The sequence below is a fragment of the Amblyraja radiata genome, chromosome 4, assembly GCF_010909765.2.
Source record: "Amblyraja radiata isolate CabotCenter1 chromosome 4, sAmbRad1.1.pri, whole genome shotgun sequence".
Classification (NCBI taxonomy): Eukaryota; Metazoa; Chordata; class Chondrichthyes; order Rajiformes; family Rajidae; genus Amblyraja; species Amblyraja radiata.
Window position 1 is genome coordinate 49,089,362 of NC_045959.1, and position 20,412 is coordinate 49,109,773.

The 20,412-nt window shown below is 40.5% G+C and overlaps 1 protein-coding gene across 4 annotated transcripts in view; it reads left to right on the plus strand.

Annotated features, from left to right (window-relative positions):
- Nucleotides 1-8,774: 8,774 nt before the first annotated feature.
- Nucleotides 8,775-20,412, plus strand: part of arfgef1 (ADP ribosylation factor guanine nucleotide exchange factor 1) — a 179,765-nt gene continuing 168,127 nt past the window's right edge. For 2 of the 4 annotated variants that reach the window (XM_033019361.1, XM_033019362.1), the window contains exon 1: nt 8,775-9,279. In XM_033019361.1, coding sequence (XP_032875252.1) covers nt 9,156-9,279 — 124 coding nt within the window. In that variant the 5' untranslated portion in view covers nt 8,775-9,155. The remainder of the gene's footprint in view (nt 9,280-20,412) is intronic. The other 2 variants (XM_033019364.1, XM_033019365.1) reach the window with 1 other exon arrangement.

Genomic DNA, 20,412 nt, shown 5'->3' on the forward strand with positions numbered 1-20,412 from the left:
TCTCGAGGCAATAGTTTTGAATAAAGGTTCAAAGGTATTTTATTGTCACGTATACCAATTCAGGTACAGTGAAACTCGATTTACCACAATCATACTAAAAAAAGCAACAAGACACACAACTACATAAAAGTTAACATAAACATCCACCACAATGGATTTCCCACATTCCTCACTGTGATGGAAGGCAATAAAGTCTAATCTTCTTCACTCTTTATTCTCTCGCTGTCGGGGCAGTCGAATCATCCGCAGTCGGGGCGATCGAAGCTCCCGAGATTGGGTGGTTGAAGCTCCTGTGGCCTGGAGCTCCCAAAGTCGATCCCTAACCAAAGGACCACAAGCTCCACAATGCATGCTCCCGCGGTTGGAGCTCTGAGGTTGATCCCCGACATGACCGCCGGCTCCACGATGTTAAGCCCTGTAGACTCCCGCGGTTAGAGCTCCCAAAGTCGATCCCCAGCAAGAGGCCACCAGCTCCTCGATGTTAGGCTACAGTGTGGGTGGAGATATGATACGGAAAAAAATTGCATCTCCGTTGAGGTAAGTTTCCCCCCACCCCCCACATAAAACAAAGCTAAAGAATACTAAAACATACATTTATCACATGCTAAAAACAACAAAGAGAGAAAAGGACGAGACAGACTGTTGGCGAGGCAGCCATTGCAATGTCACCCGGAGGTTGATACTTCCTATCAACTATCACTAGGAAGGACACAAACAGCCTTGCCTACAAATTGGAATGCACCAATTTTTGGAGTGCCAATTGGGGGCTGCATCCTGTGATCTGCAGAAATACACAGTAACAAAATTATTAGATTGGTTGTGGCCCATTAAAACTTTGTGTTGTGTAACAGTAGCTGCATGAAGCGATGACGGTTGTCCTGCGTTTGCCGTGCTTAATTATGGGAAGCCCAACAGACCTTAAAGAATCTCTTCCATGGCAGCTGAAGATCAACTAGAAAATCAAGGCTGCCATAGGAAGAGGTTAGAAATATAGAAAAATACATGCAGGTGTAGGCCATTCGGCCGTTCGAGCCAGCACCGCCATTCAATATGACCATGGCTGATCTAAAATCAGTACCCCGCTCTTGCTTTTTTCCCCCATATCACTTGATTCCTTTAGCCCTAAGAGCTAAATCTAACTCTCGCTTGAAAACATTCAGTGAATTGGCCTCCATTGCCTTCTATGGCAGAGAATTCCACAGATTCACAGAAGATATTTTTCTTCACCTCAGTCCTAAATGGCCTACCCCTTATTCTTAAACTGACCCCTGGTTCTGGGCTCCCCCAACATCGGGAAAATTTTTCCTGTATCTAGCCTGTCCAATCCTTTAAGAATTTTATATGTTTCTATAAGATCCCCTCATTGTTCTAAATTCCAGCGAATACAAGCTCAGTCGACCATTCCTTCATCATACGTCAGCCCTGCCATCCCGGGAATTAACCTGGTGAACCTATGCTGCACTCCCCCAATAGCAATAATGTCCTTCCTCAAATTAGGAGACCAAAATTGCACACAATACTCCAGGTGTGGTCTCACCAGGGCCCTGTACAACTGCAGTAGGACCTCCTTGCTCCTAAACTCAAATCATCTCTCAATGAAGGCCAACATGCCATTAGCTTTCTTCACTGCCTGCTGTACCTGCATGCTTACTTTCAGTGACTGATGTACAAGCACATCCAGGCCTCGTTGCACCTCCCCTTTTCCTAATCTGACACCATTCAGATAATAATCTACCTTCCTGTTCTTGCCGCCAAAGTGGATAACCTCACATCTATCCTTCAACATCTGATGGCCTTCTAATGGTTAAACATGACATGACAGGACAACTGTCATCTCTTCAAGGAGATGAGGTCAATCATGGGAGAGGGAACAGCCTTGCATCCTCAACTATGCCCCACATGATCATCTGCCTGATTGAGCCCATGTCACTGTGGTAAAGATTAATCAATCTGGGAAAGATTGTACCAGCATACACCAAAGTGCTCTGATCATTAGGGAAATGCACAGTAATGCTTGTGCATTTGTCTTGAATGCTGAAAATAAGTCAGACCGAGGCTATGAAGGGAACATTGATTTCACAATGGGGACTCTTTAATTTGCATCTCTTCGCCAAACTGCCACAAATTCGCACCTTGGTTTTTCAAAAGTGACAGCTGCAATGTAGTAATTCGAAAAGTGGGCATTGCAAAGATGATGGCATCAGTCGATGAATATCTCATACTGGGAAAATGTCAGATGTGATATCTAGTGTCCTTGCCAGATAAATGCAATTCAAAATATGTCCAAATCCAGTAACTGGAGGCCTTTCCCCTAATATCTCCATTGCCCATTCATGATTGTGCTTGATATTACATAAGAAAAATACCAGAAAGATACAGCAGGTGGAGTAGATATGGTGAATCTAAGTTCATTGGTGCTTTCATTGGAACTACTACAGTGACAATTATGTTATCGGAAAAATTCTGATTTTGTTTTTTATTGAAGAAATTGTGAATAGCTACTCAAATAGTCCAGAGGCCCAAAGAGAAAATATCTAAAAATCTATTGTTTTCAGCTTTTATTTCAAAGTTACTGATATTTTTGTGCAATATTTTTTTTAATTGCCCTTGCTCAGAATTTATTTATCCCAGAAGGAAGCACAGAAAGGCTGAGACATCTTGAGATATCTACTGTAAGCCTCGTCATTGAGCACACAACTATTGTGCCACCTGGGACTTGGTTACACTTCAATCCTGTTGTTGCACGTGGATCAGAAGAAAATGAAGTGCATCTTAATATTAAACTTTACTTGCAATATTCATATTTCTCATGGGATTTTACACATGGCTGATGAACAGTAAAATAGCTAGCTAAATATAATTTGGTATTTCAATGTTCAAATTATTTTGGATGATGAGAATGAGATAAAAACACCCTTTGGCGTATTTAATAATGTTGAGCAGTCACGCATTTCTATGGGAATTTCATCTACAGTTCCTTGATAGCTTTAATTAAGTCTTTAATATGTATTCAAACCTTATTGAAAAGAAGTTAATACATTTCACTGATGAGAGGTTAAATCTTAGAAAACAACTGTATTAAAAATGTAAATATTGACATATCATTCGAGAACCCCACAAGGAGACAAAATATTTTACTAGTGCTTTGATGCAGAAGTAAAAGATTCCAAGGACAGAATTATAAATTGTATTTTCAGAAGATTGGTAAAGTATCCATCATTGAAATTAAAGACTGCTATTATCTCTATTCCACATCAGTGCCAAATAAACACTTAGTTCTTCTGCAAAGCAATGAATTCCTCTCTTCAGCTGCTTTATGCTCAGAAAATTGGTTAAATCCTGGAACAGAATGAAAATGTGCCACATGTCCTCAATTAAACAGAATTTTTTTTCCCAGCACCCAAATTGGTTGCCAATCAGAATTTCACGTAAAAATAGTGCAGGTAACAGACCAGGCAACATTTGTAGAGTTGACTTTTCAGATGGTTAATTATTCATCAGAGTTCAATTAGTCAGACGAAATGTGTAGGAAGGAACTGCAGATGCTGGTTTACATCGAAGATAGACACAACATGCTGGAGTAGCTCAGTGGGACAGGCAGCATCTCTGGAGAGAAGCAATGGGTGACGTTTCGGGTTGAGACCCTTCTTCAGACGGGTCAATCTGAAGGAGGGTCTCAACCGGAAACATCACCCATTACTTCTCTCCAGAGATGTTGCCTGTCCCGTCGAGTTACTCCAGCGTTTTGTGTCTTTCTTCAATTAGTCAGATATGTTTTGGGTGCCAAATCTTCAAAATTATACATTCACTAATCTAGCTGTACTATTTTAATGGTTAACATTTGGCTTGGTTGTGCATCTCCACCTCTGCTGTACAAGATGCACTGAGAAAGGTGAATGAGCACAAAGCTGCCGGCCCCGATGGCATCCCTGGCCGGGTGCTTAGGGCATGTGCTGGACAACTATCCCCAGTCTTCACCGACATTTTCAATCTCTCACTGGCCCAGGGTGTTGTCCCCACTTGCCTCAAGACATCAACCATCGTGCCACTGCCCAAACAGTCAGCCACAGGGAGTCTCAACGATTTCCGCCCAGTGGCACTCACCCCTGTCATTGCTAAGTGCTTTGAGCGGCTGATCTTGGCTCACCTCAAAGCCAGCCTCCCCCCCACACTGGACCCCCATCAGTTTGCCTACCGGGCCAACAGGTCTACAGAGGACGCCATATCGGTGGCTCTACACTCTGCCCTGACCCACCTGGACAACAACAACTCCTACATCAGGTTGCTGTTCATTGATTTCAGCTCTGCCTTTAACACTGTCATCCCCGCCAGCTTGATCACCAAACTCAGCGGACTTGGCATCTCCACCTCCCTCTGCAACTGGACACTGGATTTCCTCACCAACAGACCACAGTCTGTTAGGGTCAACGACCTCACCTCCTCCACTATAACACTGAACACCGGCGTGCCACAGGGCTGTGTGCTCAGCCCTCTCCTCTACTCCCTCTTCACCCACGACTGCATCCCTAAGTACGGATCCAACGCCATCATTAAGTTTGCTGACGACACCACGGTGGTAGGACTGATCAGTGACAACGATGAGTCAGCCTACAGAGAGGAGGTCCAGCACCTGACAACCTGGTGTGCCAACAATAACCTCGTCCTCAACTCCAAGAAGACGAAGGAAATTATTGTCGACTTCAGGAAGGTCAGAGGAGGCAGTCATACCCCCATCCATATAAACGGGACTGAGGTGGAGCGCGTCTCCAGCTACAAATTCCTCGGGGTACATATCTCGGAGGATTTGTCCTGGTCCCTCAACACCTCCAAGCTGATCAAAAAGGCACAGCAGCGCCTTTACTTCCTGAGGAGGCTCAAGAAAGCCCACCAGTCCCCCCAGATACTGACCAACTTCTACCGCTGTACCATCGAGAGCATCCTGACCACCTGCTTCACGGTATGGTATAGCAGCTGCACTGTTGCGGACAGGAAGGCACTACAACGGGTGGTGAAAACCGCTCAGCACATCATCGGTGCCCCGCTTCCTGCCATGGATGCCCTCCACCGAAAACGATGTCTGAGACGGGCTGGGAAGATCATTAAAGACCCCTCCCACCCCAACCATGGACTGTTTGCCCTCCTCCCATCAGGGAGGCGGTACAGGAGCCTCAGGTCTTGTACCAGTAGGACGAGGAACAGCTTCTACAATTATACCATCACATTGCTGAACTCGGAGTCCCGCCGATAGACTTCTCCGGTCCCTCCGTCCCCATTGTTTAATTATTCTGTATTTTTGATTATTCTGTATCTTCTTTTTTTTAAATTTCTATATGCACTACTACTACGGACTGACGCAAAACTGCATTTCGTTGTACCCATACTCAGTATTTGTGCAATGACATTAAAGTTGAATTGAATTGAATTGAATTTGGAATAATGTGTGCAGTTACAGTTGCAGAATGAGGAAGTTATGGAGAGACTGCCAAGATGGTGCCTGCATTAGAGGGTATTAGCATTAAGGAGAGGACTGACAAACTTTGGGGTTCGGAGGAAGAGATAGAACAGACATGGCCACGTAGACTTGATGGGCCAAGTAGACTTGATGGGCCAAATGGCCTAATGGCCACATAGACTTGATGAGTCAAATGGCCTAATTCTACTCCTACCACTTATGACCTTAAACTTGGATTTTCTTTTCTCTGGAGTGTCGGAGGCTGAGGGGAGACACAATAGAAGTTTATTGAATTATAAGAGATGTAGATAGGATAGACAGTCAGTAACTTTTCTTTCCCCAGGTGGTAAATGTCAAATACAAGACCACTCTAACTTTTAAGGTGAGAGGTAGAAAGTTTAAAGGAGATTTGTGGGGCAAGATTTTTACACAGAGTGGCAGATGCCTGGAACATGCTGCCAAAGGTCATGGTGGAAGCAAATACAATAGTGGAGTTTAAGAGGCTTTTACGTATACAGGGAATGGGGGGATATGGAGCATGTGCAGGCAGAAGGGATTAGTTTAATTTGGCATCAAGTTCAACACAGACATTTTGGCCCAAAGGACCTGTTCCTATGCTGTTCTATGTTCTCTTCTGATGCACCAGGGCCCCAGTTCCCATGCTCCCTTCCCACTCACAAGGGCCCCAATCCCCACTCACCGAGGCCCCAGTTCCCATGCTCCCCACTCAAAGGGAAGTTGTTTAGGAAAAGACTGAAGGTGCTGGATGTTACTTTACTCAGCAAGATTAACTGGAATAGAGCCCGAGAGGAAGATCAGGGAATAATGGAATAAGATGCATGCCAGAAGGTGAAAAATAATGATTTGCTTAATGTCTTAGAAGGAACAGGAATGATAACATCTTAATATAGGTGAACAAAATCATCCTCTTTTGGGTGGCATGTGTAGATGCATTAAGGTAGAGACATTTATGAACACAAATTGTCACACATAGAGATGTTGAGAAAGACAAGACTGAAAATTGTAGGCAGGCGAGCCTCACATCTATTGGAGAGGATTCTTGAGTAGGATTTATTTGCATTTGAAATGGAAAAATTAGGGACACTCAGCATGTTTTCAGTTCCCATGGAGGCGCATCCTCTTTCTTACAGTTTGGCTTTCTTCCCAACAAATTGTTCAAGCGCTTTTGACTGCAACATCAACAAAGAAACTGGCAAGTTACTAAAAAGGGTTGTAAATTTAGAAGCACATTCTAAGGCACATTGCATCCATGCTGACAATCGTGCCTATCTATACTGGTACCACTTATCTGCATTCACTCCATATCCATCCATGCCCTGTTCATTCAAGTAACTATTCACAGAACATGGAAAAGTGCAGTAGACTCAAAATGTTGGAGTAACTCAGTAGGTCAGGCAACATCCGGAGAAAAGGGGTAGGTGACATTTTGAGTCAGGACCCTTCTTCAGACTGATTGTAGTAGGGAGAGTGGGGGGAAAAGATGGAAGCGAAGGAAAAAAAGAACAAATCTACATATTATGGTCAACTGCGGCGACAATACTGTGGCTGCGACTTGTTCCCAGAATGCGGGAACTACTTGCGACCATGAAGGAGACTCACCAGAACCCATCAACCATGTGGCGAGCAGTCTCCTGCACTCGCCTAAAAAGTCACCTAAGTGGGACAGGCCCATAACTCAGCGGGCCAGGCAGCATCTCTGGAGAGAAAGAATGGGTGACGTTTCAGGTACAGACCTTCAGACTGAGTCAGTGAAGAAGGAGTCTAGAGATATGGAAGGGTAAGGTGTGTAAACAACAGATCAAAGCAGACGATGATATGTAGAATGGTTCATTGTTAGCTGAAGGGAAGGTGACAAGGAGGCATACAATTTGTAAAATTAATCTGAAGGACAGTGAAACTAGTCGAAGAACTATGGTGAGGGAGGGACGGTGAGAGGGAAAGCAACGGCTGTGTTCCTGTGATTAATACCCGTAAATCCAATATCACAAGAAACCTTGTCATAAAGTACAAAACACATTTTTATCTGAATAAACGTGTTATTTAGACTCGAACTGACGATTTTACAGCCTTGGCATTTTTCTTCCTACTTCCTTCCCACCGCCTTGCCAACGTTCCCGCCTCTCACAGACGCGTCCCTCCCCTAAAATGACTGGTTTACAGTCCAATCTTCCCACTCCACACCTCCCCTCATTATTCAGTTTGCTTATTCCCTGGATAACTGGAAAATCATATTTTTTATCTGTACTCTATCTTATATCTATAACATTTTATTTTAATTACAGTGTGTCAATCAATAAGTGAATTTATTGGGATTTGCTAGTTGGGATATTACAGTAAATAGAATTGCGTAATAAAACAATGTAGCCCAGTCATTCTTTGAAATGCATTTACCTTTCAGTATTGATTCTTCCACACACCGCACCCTGTTTTCAAAATCTTTACGGATGCTCTGCTGATTTCCCATTGTAAAATGTTGCCAGAGTTCCGTATAACTCTTTAAATGAAATTATTTTAATGTTCGAACGTTTCATTTACGTCTACTGCTCCACTGCGAATTACTAATTTATGCTACACTATTTGTGACCGTTGGGGGTGGTATTGTTTTCGCGACCTTTCTGACATTAAAACCTTCCAAACAGAAATCTATTAACTCGATGCATTTGTACAAATGGATGGTATCATTTAACTTGGATTGAGATTTTAAGAAGCACCTGATGGGCGTTATGAATTGCAGTGTCACAGGTTGTTGTTGAAGTCAACGACAAGGCCCTTTATTGTGTAGGAAGGAACTACAGATACAGCGAAGATAAACCAATTGCTGGAGTAACTCAGAGGGACAGGCAGCATATGTGGAGAGAAGGAATGAGTGACGTTTCGGGTCGAGACCCATCTTCAGACTGAGTCAGGGGAGAGGGAGACTAGAGATATATTGAAGGATAAGGTGTGAAAACGACAAATCAAAACAGACGTAATGTGTAGGAAGGTACTGCAGATGCTGGTTTACACCGAAGATAGACACAAAAAAATTGCTGGAGTAACTGAGTTATTCCAGCATTTTTATATCTTCAGGCCAATGCAGATGATGATCACAGAAATGTAGAATGAATCATTGTTAGTTAGCTGTGACGTTTCGACTTCTTCAGACCCCGACTCCTTTTCTTCAGAGATGCTGCCTGTTCCCCTGAGTTGCTCCAGCGTTGTGTGTGTGTGTGTCTATCTCCGTTCTTTGTTGCATCGTTCACTCGCTGCTGGGTTGCAGGCTGGGGAAGTGGGAAGGTGCTTGTCAGCTGGGGTGCAGGCAACGGGCATCGCTCGCCGCGCGTCCTTTTGCTGCAGCCCGGGCGTGACGCTGGTGACGCTGCTTCCTTCCAACATGGCGATGGAAGGCCGGTGATGGGGGAAGCTCGGTGCTCGGCACAGCAACGCCACAGCTCCCGTCCCACCTCGACACTCACTGCACCGGCACCGGCACCAGCAACTGCAGCCCCCCTTCTCACCCCCTCTCTCTCCTCCTCCTCCTCTTGTTGATCGCTGCTGGCCTCAAGGGGGGTGGCAAAGGCAAAGGGAAAGAGAAGAGAAGCGAATAAATTAATAATAATCGGAAAATCCAGCAGGAGAGAGAGAGAGAGAGGGGGGAGTGGGGGGAAGAACCCCGGGCCGCTTCCAGTGTGGGCAGCGCGACATGTATGAAGGGAAAAAGACGAAGAACATGTTTCTCACCAGAGCGCTTGAGAAGATTTTGGCAGATAAGGAGGTGAAGAAGGCGCATCACTCCCAGTTGCGCAAAGCCTGCGAAGTGGCATTAGGTAAGAAAGGATTACTTCACATATTTGTAATACACACAGTGTTCAGATGTTTAAATTTACAGACACCGCGGTGATTTGTAAAAGTAAATGTAAATAATTTAATGCCTAAAACGTGTCTTTATGCGTAGATATTCAGGCTTGTGTCAAACAAGTGCAGGGCCTATGTCATCTGACATATTGTAATCTCGTATTGTATTTACGAGTACGTATTTATATTTAAAGTATCAGGTTTCATCGTTGCCCTTTCAGAAGAATAAAATAAACACAAATGATGAAAGGTATTGGCAAGATTCAAGTCAAGGGACACGACAAAGTATATACGGCTATTTTCTGAACTTGGATGACAAGTGGGAAGTGTATGGTAATTGAGATAGGGCGATAGGTTTTTTGTGCAACGTCGTGATGATCAGAAAAGACTGGGCATTTTCTATGACTGCACAGATGCTGTAGGAAAGGGAGCAAAAGAAAGGAAGCAGACATTTGCAGTCACTTGATATAGAAATAAAGCTTACACGACTGACAAGTCAATGAACAATACGCTTATCTCACCTTTTCTAACCCTTCATTACTTAGAAATTTAAATATGTTTCTAAAATTTAAAGAACAACGACGAGGACCAGATGATACTAGATGATAATGGACTAGGAAGTGACAACCTTGTACAGATTAATGTTGCAAGATAACACACAGTTCATTCAGGTATTAAAATTCACCCAGACGGAAATTTATCTGAACATATCAGAAAATATATATTTTATTATTTTATTGTATTTTAATACAAAGTTTTGTGAAATGCAGGTCAAGTTGATGTTCAAGGTTTTGTTGCAGATGTGATAAAATTAAAGTGTGCAAAGTCTGTGATGGGCTAAGGATTGAGAATTATTAGATTAAAAATATATTTTGTTTTAAAGTTGCTGTTGAAATAATAGCTAAAATCTGGATGTAAAAGGTACACATTAACTTCAACATATCAGAGGAGATGGTACTTAATAATTGTTTTGAAGTTTTGATTACATGTTGATTTTTACAAAAGGTTGATGTAAATATCAATAGCTGTATGTCTGAGTTACCATAACATTTTCAAGGTGGCTAACTGGTTAAAGTTGATAATTATACATGAGGCATTTACATTTACATTGCTCTCCATAATGAATTGAGCAACTACTTTAGCCAATTGCATTTAGTGATGCATTTACCACGAGGGCAAGGGAGATGTGAACTAATGTGTAAATTGCTTTGTGACTTTATATTTAAGGCAAAGCATAGAATATTTTCCATGATATTTCTTTTACCTGGACTACGTGCACATATTCATTTTGCTCCTAATTTCTTAATTTTCATTGATACTACTGAAACAGTTGCCAGCTCAGCAAGCAGTTTGGTAAAATTTATGTAAACAATGTGGATTTGGAGACCTTTATCAAAGAAGTGGCAGTGTGGTATATATGTACATGGATGATTATTGCCCTTGAGACCAGGCATTGAAGTACTGGTGAATTACTTTAGGTTGACACTTGATGAGAAGGTCTTGCTTTTAAATGTATTTTTTGTAATGGGTGTACAAAGTAAATCGAATAACGAGCATAATAATACAGCTAGTGTACTCTGGTCTTGACTGATAAAAGAATGGCTTGATTTTGAAAAGAAACTGAAATTAAATGTACATGTTACTTGAATAAAATGCTAACTGGGTCTGCAGTGTATGAAATTGTAGATGTTGTTGCTTATGTAGATTAATTATTCATTTAATCAACCTTTCAGTCTATACCAAAGTATTATGTTTAAAGTTTGGTATAATTTGTTTAAGTTCATTAATGCTTTCGCCAAATATTTTGTATATTAGTATGCTGCAAGCTCAGCCTCGTCAAATTCAAAGGCACAACATAAAGTGCAAGAATTTGGTCTGTTATTGGCTTTAAATGGTTTGGAAATAAAACAAAATGAATTGTTGAGTGAACATTTTATTTGGTGCCAATATTTCCTTCCCACTCCCACCTACTTTGAAAAGTAATTGTATTTCAAAGTACAGCTGATAAATAAAATGTATATTTTACAAGCTATTTATGTTATAACGGGTACACACTTGCCAGTGTGTCTGTCAATGTTTCTGAGTTTGTTCCAGGAACAGGTGCAATAATAGTATTGTGAATTCTACAGCAGTTGAATGGAAAGATCGATGTTTTTCCATGCCCGCTTAGAGTTATTTATTTACTGTGCATTAATTTCTAAGCTTCATCCTTTGTATTTGAGCACAGTGCAATTAAAATGTATGACTGCTTTGTTGATGGGATAAAGGAGTTGAGGGTTTACTATTGATTGTAAGAGCTAAACAGATGAAATAAATATTATCATGTTTTCAAAGGAAGTTGATATGTTTTCAATAGCAAAGGAAGTTGACCATATTGTATATTTCTCAACTGCAGTAAATTTATCTTTTAATGTGTCAGAATTCCTTTCTTGCAATATGGATGTATTTTAATAAATGTGCCTTGGAGCATTGAATATGAACTAAATTCAATCCAAAGGGTGGTTTAAAATGTATTATGCTTTTTATGTTAAAGTTTTATTGAGTCAAATATATAGTTTTAAAATCTTGTAATATTTTTTTAAGTATATTATAGGGGACAAATTGTTGTTTGCTGTAACTGATGAGGCTGAAATTGAATTAGAGATGGTCAAATGGCACAGTATAATTTAATACACATATCTTTCTTTGTTGGCTTATTGTTTACTTACATAAAAATTAAAATATTACTTAAACATTAAACATGTTTATTGCTGGACAGTTGCAGTATGAGTAGGTTCATTCCTTTTACCCACAAGGGCAAGAGGAAATCAAAGTGAAAATACTATTCATTTTTTAGATTATAAAAATCCATCCTACTGAATGAAGTACAATTTGCATATCTCACGCAATTACGCAATTGCAAAAAACACACAATTTTGTGTTGAAGTTAATAATACATTTTGGCACTGTAATGACAATAATGTAAACCAAAACCAATGTAACATGATTTCTTATGAAGTACAGAATAACATTTGATCTTAAAACTAGAGAGGGCTTGTCAGAGGTATTGAGTCAATTGTGAACAAAAGACAAGTGGCAGGATTACAATGAACACCCCTTGGCTTCAATGTTCGTGGTAGTTGCTGAGCCTGGGTGGGGAGGCCAGACTGAGCTGCCCCTCTACATTCGAGAAGTGGAGCAGGCTCACAAGATGAGTTGACTGTTGGTGGCATAAAATGGAACGCTCTCACTTAGAAATCCTCAAGGGTGGTGCAGTTGCACAGCAGTAGAGAGCTACCTTACAGCATCAGGGACCTGGTTTCAATCCTGATTATGGGTGCTGTCTGTATGGAGTTTGTACGTTCTCTCTGTGACCACATTGTTTTCTCAGAGTGCTTCGATTTCCTCCCACACTTCAAAGACATACAGGTTTGTGGGTTAATTGACTTTGGTAAAATCTTAAATTGTTCCTGTTGTGTGGGATAGGGTGATTGCTGGTCAGTGTGGATTCGGTGGGATTAAGGGCCAGTTGTCACGCTGTATCTCTAAAGTCTTAAGGTCGAAAGACATCCACAGCTTGCCACCAAGATGTCTAAAAATTATTCAAATTGATTTAAAAAAATGTAACTTGAGCAAGCAAAATTCAGTTTGCTATTAGATTGCTGGCTACCTGTTAAACTTGAAGGTCTAAATCCACCACTGCTGGACTTGATGCTGCGTTTGACCCTGGAGCTGGAGATCAGATATCTTGGCACCTGACCTTCAGTTCATCTTGTTCAAAAAGGAACTGCAGATGCTGGAATATCGAAGGTACACAAAATTGCTGGGGAAACTCAGCGGGTGCAGCAGCATCTATGGAGTGAAGGAAGTACACAAAATTGCTGGGGATTGAAGAAGGGTTTCGGCCCGAAACATCACCTATTTCCTTCGCTCCATAGATGCTGCTGCACCCGCTGAGTTTCCCCAGCAATTTTGTGTACCTTCAGTTCATCTTGTTTGTTTGGCTGAACATTTGCAAGAATCTGAGATGTTCTAAGCCATGGATGGCTGAGAGCTGGAAGAACTGATTAACATCGAACTGAATTTGGCCCACTGTTCTGAGATGCTCCTTTCCTTTTGGAAAAGTCACAATCTTCAACTCTGACAGATTGGCATGGTTGGATCTGCAGTTGTTTTGCTTATTAGGCATTAAAATGGACTGTTTTAATGTATGCAAAGGCAAGAATTCTGTTAGTATGGGAAGCAGGTAGTTACCTGTTTTCTTTCTGACTTTAGGGAAGAAGCTAGGGGAATAATATCAATGGATAAGCCAATATGTTCTGGTGGAGTGAGTGCTAAATTGAAAATAAGCACTTAATTTTGGAGATGTCTGTACTACAATTTTTTGGAATAATTCTTCATTCATACGAAGTAAAAATGAGCCTTTGTATGGATGTTGAGATTAAATAGCTTTGCTGAATCCTTTTGTTTTATATTGGAGTAACCATATAACAATTACAGCACGGAAACAGGCCATCTCGACCCTTCTAGTCCGTGCCGAACACATAATCTCCCCTAGTCCCATATACCTGCGCTCAGACCATAACCCTCCATTCCTTTCCCATCCATATAACTATCCAATTTATTTTTAAATGATAAAAACGAACCTGCCATGACCCACGCAGGTCACAGGGACAACTTACAAACCAGTTCTATGATATTCTGGTCACCCCTTTGCAAGGAAGGATGTGGAGGCTGTAGAGAGGGGGCAAAAGAGATTTATCAGATTAGGGGGTATAAGCTATAAGGAAAGGTTGGCAAACATGAATTGTTTTCTCTAAGGAGTATAAAGCCATTTTGCATAATGTGAGCCGCATTTTCTTGTTCATGTTACGATATCACTTCATCGGTGATAAATGCTGACCTTGATTTGTTAACTGTGTCATTTATCACTGAAGGTGACTTTAAAAAATAATGAAAGTTAACTACTTGTCTACCTTGAATTATTCAAGGCCGGTGACCCTATTCAAAAGAAGGCATTCTGTTACTTATACCAACCTTGGTGTAAAGCTCAGAGTGTGGGTGAGAAGTGAACTTGCCTGTCAGCTTAGTCCTGAGCAACTGTGAGGTCTTGCGCTTTGGGTCGTTGAATACAAGGGAACATATACAGTTAATAGCAGGATTCTCAATACCACCGATATACATAAGGATTCACGATCCAAATCCATAGGTCCCTGAAAGTGTCACATTTATTATAGATGGAGTGGTAAAGGAGGCAAATGGTAGACTTGCATTCATCGGTTGAGACATTAAGTATAAGAGAAAATAAGTCATCTTGCAGCTCCATTAAACTTTGATCAGGCTGTATTTGGAGCATTGTATACAATTAGTTTGGGTTACTTTAGAGAAACACCGTGGAAACAGGCCCTTCAGCCTACAGAATCCTCACAGACCATCGGTCACCTGTGTACTAATCTTGTTTAGTTGAGAGATACAGCGTGGAAACAGGCCCTTCAGCCCACCAAGTTTGCGCCGACCAACGATCCCCGCATACTAATGCTATTCAACAAACACTAGGGACAATTTACAATTATGCAAGCCAATTAACCTGCAAACCTGTACGTCTTTGGAGTGTGGGAGGAACCCAGAGAAAACCCACGCAGGTCACAGGGACAACTTACAAACCAGTTCTATGATATTCTGGTCACCCCTTTGCAAGGAAGGATGTGGAGGCTGTAGAGAGGGGGCAAAAGAGATTTATCAGATTAGGGGGTATAAGCTATAAGGAAAGGTTGGCAAACATAAATTGTTTTCTCTAAGGTGTCCGAGATTAAGAGGATTATGAGAGGCATAGAATGGTAAGACGACAGAACCATTTTCCTAAGGTGGATGAGTGGTGGAGAGACAGTATCTGTTTCCCATAGTGGATATGTCAAAGACTGGAAGGAGTAGCTTTAAGGTGAGTGCGGCAAAGTTCAAAGGAGATGTGTAGGACATGTTTTTTACTGTGAGAGAGAGAGAGAGGGGTGGGTGCCTAGAACACACTGCCAGGGATGGTGGCGGAAGCAGATATGATAGTGGTGTTTAAGAGACTTTTCCGTAGGCACATGGATATGCAGCAAATTGAGGGATATGAATCAGACTAGCACAGGAGATTAACTTGGCACAGACATTGTGGGTTTGAAGGGCTTGTTCCTGTGATGAAAGTGCTGGAGTAACTCAGCAGGTCAAGCAGTATCTCTGGAGAACATGGATAGATGATGTTTCAAGTTTGAAGAAGGGTTGTGACTTGAAATGGCACCTATCTATGTTCTCCAGAGATACTTGATCTGCTGAGTTACTCCAGCACACTGTGTCCTTTTCTGTATTGTTCTATGTTCCTCTTTAGTTCTCAGTTTGCCATTGCAGTGCACAGATGCAGATGTTAGAGTTGAGGTGACTCTTCAATAGCACATAGCTAGTGTCTCTATGAAGCCATTTGCCAGAAGAAAACTCTCTCTGACTTAGTGGAAGAATGACGAGGTAAGAGAGCACTCTGAATTTGATTATTATGGATTGAGATTAAGTATACATGGTCATTCTATTTACAAATAAATTGTATCAGATTAATTTATGCCAATTACCACAATTTCATGGAAGATATTTTTGGTGTGAATGTAGTATTACCAGGATTAATCTTAAATCAGACTTTGTTTATTTGCCACCGTAAGTATCTTATCTTAACATTGCCTTGATGGGTATTGGAAACAAAATCTTGATCTATAAATCCATATATTATATAATGCTGACTATTTAGGTGTGGCAGTTTGGTTATCGATGAACAGTGAATAATGGTGACTTAAGCAACTGACCAGATTATACACATGTACAAGAAAAATAAAGGCATGTGCACAAAGCAGTTTGGAACAAATAAGTTATTGCGAGTTGACTTGTTAGTATACTTTTTTTTTTAGGAACTGAACACTGCTGACAAGGTCAGCATTTATTGTACATTCTAATTGTCCTTGTGGTGAGCTGCCAAAGTGAAATGTCACACTCTTTCTGGTGAAAGTATTCTCACACTACTGTCGGGTAGGGAGTTCAAAGATTTAGACCCCACAATGATGGAAGTGTGTCAATTTATGTTTCCAAATCAGAATGATGTAAGGCAGATGGAAACCTGAAGGTGGTGGTTTTCCCATGCATCCGTTGCCAATATCCATCTTGTTAGATGAGTCTTGGTTTTTGGAGATGCTGTAGAAGTTGGCTGCGCTGCTGCGGTGCATTTTGCTTTTAGTATACGCTGCAGCTGCTGTACAGCGTAGGCAATGCGAATTTACAGTATTGGATGAGATATCATCGTCCACTGCTTTGTTCTGGATAGCTTCATGAGAATTGTTGGAATTGCACTTTTCCAAGAAATTCTACTCTACAGATAGGTGTTTTTGTGCTTGAAGGAATGGATTTTGGGGTGAATGGAGGTGAGTTTGTCACCACAGGATACCCAATTTGTGGTTTGATCTGGTATTTATGTGGCTGATCTAGTTGAAATTCTTGTCGTTACTGACAGGATGTTGATGGTGAGGGATTCTGATGGTAAAGCCCTTGAATGTTAAAGATATTTATTGACGTGAATATGAAACTAAATTGAAACTTGGCAAAGTAAACATTTGGAGGTAACATTGTTGATGTAGGAATAGCCTTGCCTTCTATTGTATTTTATCTTCGACTGTAATGCAAAATGCCTTATTTTTTGCAGTGCCACATTGTGTCTTGCAAAGCAGTTCCATTACCCTCAAAATAAACTCTGACATATAATTTGCCTTTTCTGTTGACTATGAAAATTCAAAGAACTTTCTGGACTCTAAGAAGTGGAAAACTTATCTTTTTTTCCCAACAAAACAGAAAAGTGTGTTACTTGTTCAGATTGGCATATTAAGTTGTTATCTCAAGGTAAACTCTTCACACAAACTACCCTAATATCTTGTGTATTTCAATTTCAAGTTTATCTATTATTTTATTTCCCTTATGTGCCAAAGGTACTATATAAATTTAAGTTTATTTTAGTAATATGAGCCACATACACATTTTACTTTCCACTTAGCATTAAATTACTTTTGTTACAGATAATTCTACTTCCAAATAAAAACATTCATAGCCTGTTGAAGGAGAAAATCCATTGGGAAATGGGACTCAGCAAACTTGCAATATCAAAATTATGATTGCATGTTTGTATTCATCAATTGTATTCAACGAATGGCATGTATTATTTCTTACCAATAACATACATTTTGTGGTACACGTAGGTGCTTAGCAATCACATCTTGCATTCATGTAATCCATTTGAAAGCATTCAAAGGCACTCCATTACTGCAAAGATCCTAAATGAAAAGAAAAAGCTCGAATGACACTAGAATACCTCGATGTGCTTTAAGAAGATTCTTACAGTGAAATAGAAGTATGAGGATCTGGGGATTGCATCCCTAAACAGTGTGTCCATGGTTTGGATCAATGCAAGAGAAACTTAAAACGCTAACAAAGGGTGTAGCTAGATGAGACTGGAAAGATAGAGAATTTAGTGATTTCAGAATGTCATAGAAAAAACAGATTGGTCTTGGGTCATTCTAAAACATTGAACAGGCAACACAGGACATTTAAAATACGAGGTACACAAAAATGCTGGAGAAACTCAGCGGGTGCAGCAGCATCTATGGAGCGAAGGAGATAGGCAACGTTTCGGGCTGAAACCCTTCTTCAGACTGAGGAAGTCTGAAGAAGAGTCTGAAGAAGGGTTTCGGCCCGAAACATTGCCTATCTCCTTCGCTCCATAGATGCTGCTGCACCCGCTGAGTTTCTCCAGCATTTTTGTGTACCTTCGATTTTCCAGCATCTGCAGTTCCGTCTTAAACATTTAAAATATAACGCAGGACATAGATGCAGTTATTATGCTGGAAACTTCTGTAGTTAGTTTACAAGCTTCCCCGAAAGCAATGCGATGATGGACAATCTCTTTCTTTGATGTTAATTGAGGCAGTTATTGGCTGGAATGTAAAGGATTTTACCCTTCTTGAGGTTGCACAATAGGATCTTTTACTTTGACCTGTGAGTGTTAATGGGATCTTAATTTCACATATTTTGATACAGGATGTCAATTTCCCATAAAGGGAAGATTGTGAAGGGATAGCAAAGATTGTGAAGGGATAGCAGGCCACAAACATTGTAAAATAAGTATTTAAGATGTCATCATGAAGTTGATAATGAACTTGGAAGGCTTAAGCTATACGGTAACCAGGGTACCGGCACAGTTAAAATGACTCAGATTTCATAATTAGTGTTGCTTTTGTTACAGCCTTATCAACCTCGGATGTTTCCCTGACTACAAATGTGTATCCCTTAAGTCTCCCTGCTCTTCTGCTTATTCTTGGCTTACTTTGTTCATTGTCTTTACCAAATTTTGGGTCTGTTTTGTCAGCACCAGCAAGGCTTTGTGCATCGTCAGGCCTGCAGGATGATGTATAGTCAGTCATATGGGTCTGATGCCAGTTATTGGTGCCTTCCTGTATGATCGCAGTGTCTTGGTTATGATCCTTCCCATTGCCTCAATGTGTTCTTCACAGATTCCTTGATTGTTCAGGATCACAATTGAGAGTACTGCATTTTGCTGCCATTTGCATCCATGTGAGGGAGATGGATCTGAAATGGAGAGAATTAGGACTAAGAATATGTGAGGGTCAGTTTGGAGGTGGTATAAAGTATTTAATAGTCATAGGCATACAACACAGAAACAGGTTCTTCTGCTCCCACTGTTGTGCCTACTTTCAAGAACACATTTCCATGCCATTGTGCTCATCTGGATACTCTGTAAATGTTCTGAGAGTACATCCCTCCAACTTCTCAGGCAGTGTGTTTGAGATTGCCACCATCCTCTGAGTGAGCAAATTTATTCATCAGAATCCCTCTTGCTCTTTCCTTGATGCTGTGCATCTGATTTCAGAAGTCTCCCCAATGAGGCAAAGTTTCCACAATCCATCTGATCTATGGTCCAAATAATTTTGAATACCCCTGTCAGACGCATTTATCTATTTATTTATTTATTTATTTATTTATTTATTCCGAACAAGTAAAGACATTAAAGACATTAAAAGTAACAAAATCGAAATTATCAAACAATTGGACATTACAATCAATATTTACAAAACAATGAAAAGAACAAAAGCAAAGTTCCAATGTCCAACTCTGTGTCTGTACAAGCTCGAAAATAGAATGAGTGAGACGAAGAATAACTTATTAAATCTCACCCCTTTTCCCCAACACTTCTACCATATTTAAAAATCAATTAATTAATAATAATAATACTACCCTAGGCAATTTCCCATAATACCTACAGACATATATATACATACAACTATTATGCACATACAAACTTCATATCTGAAGTACCCAAACATAAATAAACAATAGTAAAGCAATAGATAAACATTAACCACCACTTGTCAACCATCCCCTCCATCCCTGTACCCCTTGAAAATTATTTTTTTATATATCATTTTAAAATGATTCATGTTTGTGCATTGCTTTAATTCCCCGTTCAACTTATTCCACACTCCTACTCCACAAACCGAAATACAAAAGGTTTTTCTAGTCGTACGGACTCTTTATTTCTTAAAGTTAAATATTCCTCTTAAATTGTAACCCCCCCACACGCTCGTTAAATAATTTTTGAATGATTCGTCCATTGATAGATCCATCTTTAGCTTTCTCCATGATAAGAAAACCAAATCTGGCCTATCCAACTTGTCTCCATAACTGAAACATTCCAACCTGGGCAAATTCTTAGTAGGTATCCTTTGCATAATTTCCTTTGCAATCACATTACTTCTACAGTCCAGCAGCCAGACCTGTACAACTGTTGCCTAACCAACATTTTATAAAGACCTCCACACTGTCAGTGTTGTCTTATGTTGATGTGTTGCTAGTAAACTGATTGTATTGCCATTTTCTGTAAAGCGAAGCCACATCCTCTGCACCTATTCTGTATGTAGGCAGAGGTATCTGAGATTTTCCTGCCTGTTTGATCCAGGTGAATCACCTGTTTCAGTTAAAGGATTTGTTTAAACTTCAATAGTAAACTTTATTTGTAATAAAAAATATATCCAAAATAAGAACCG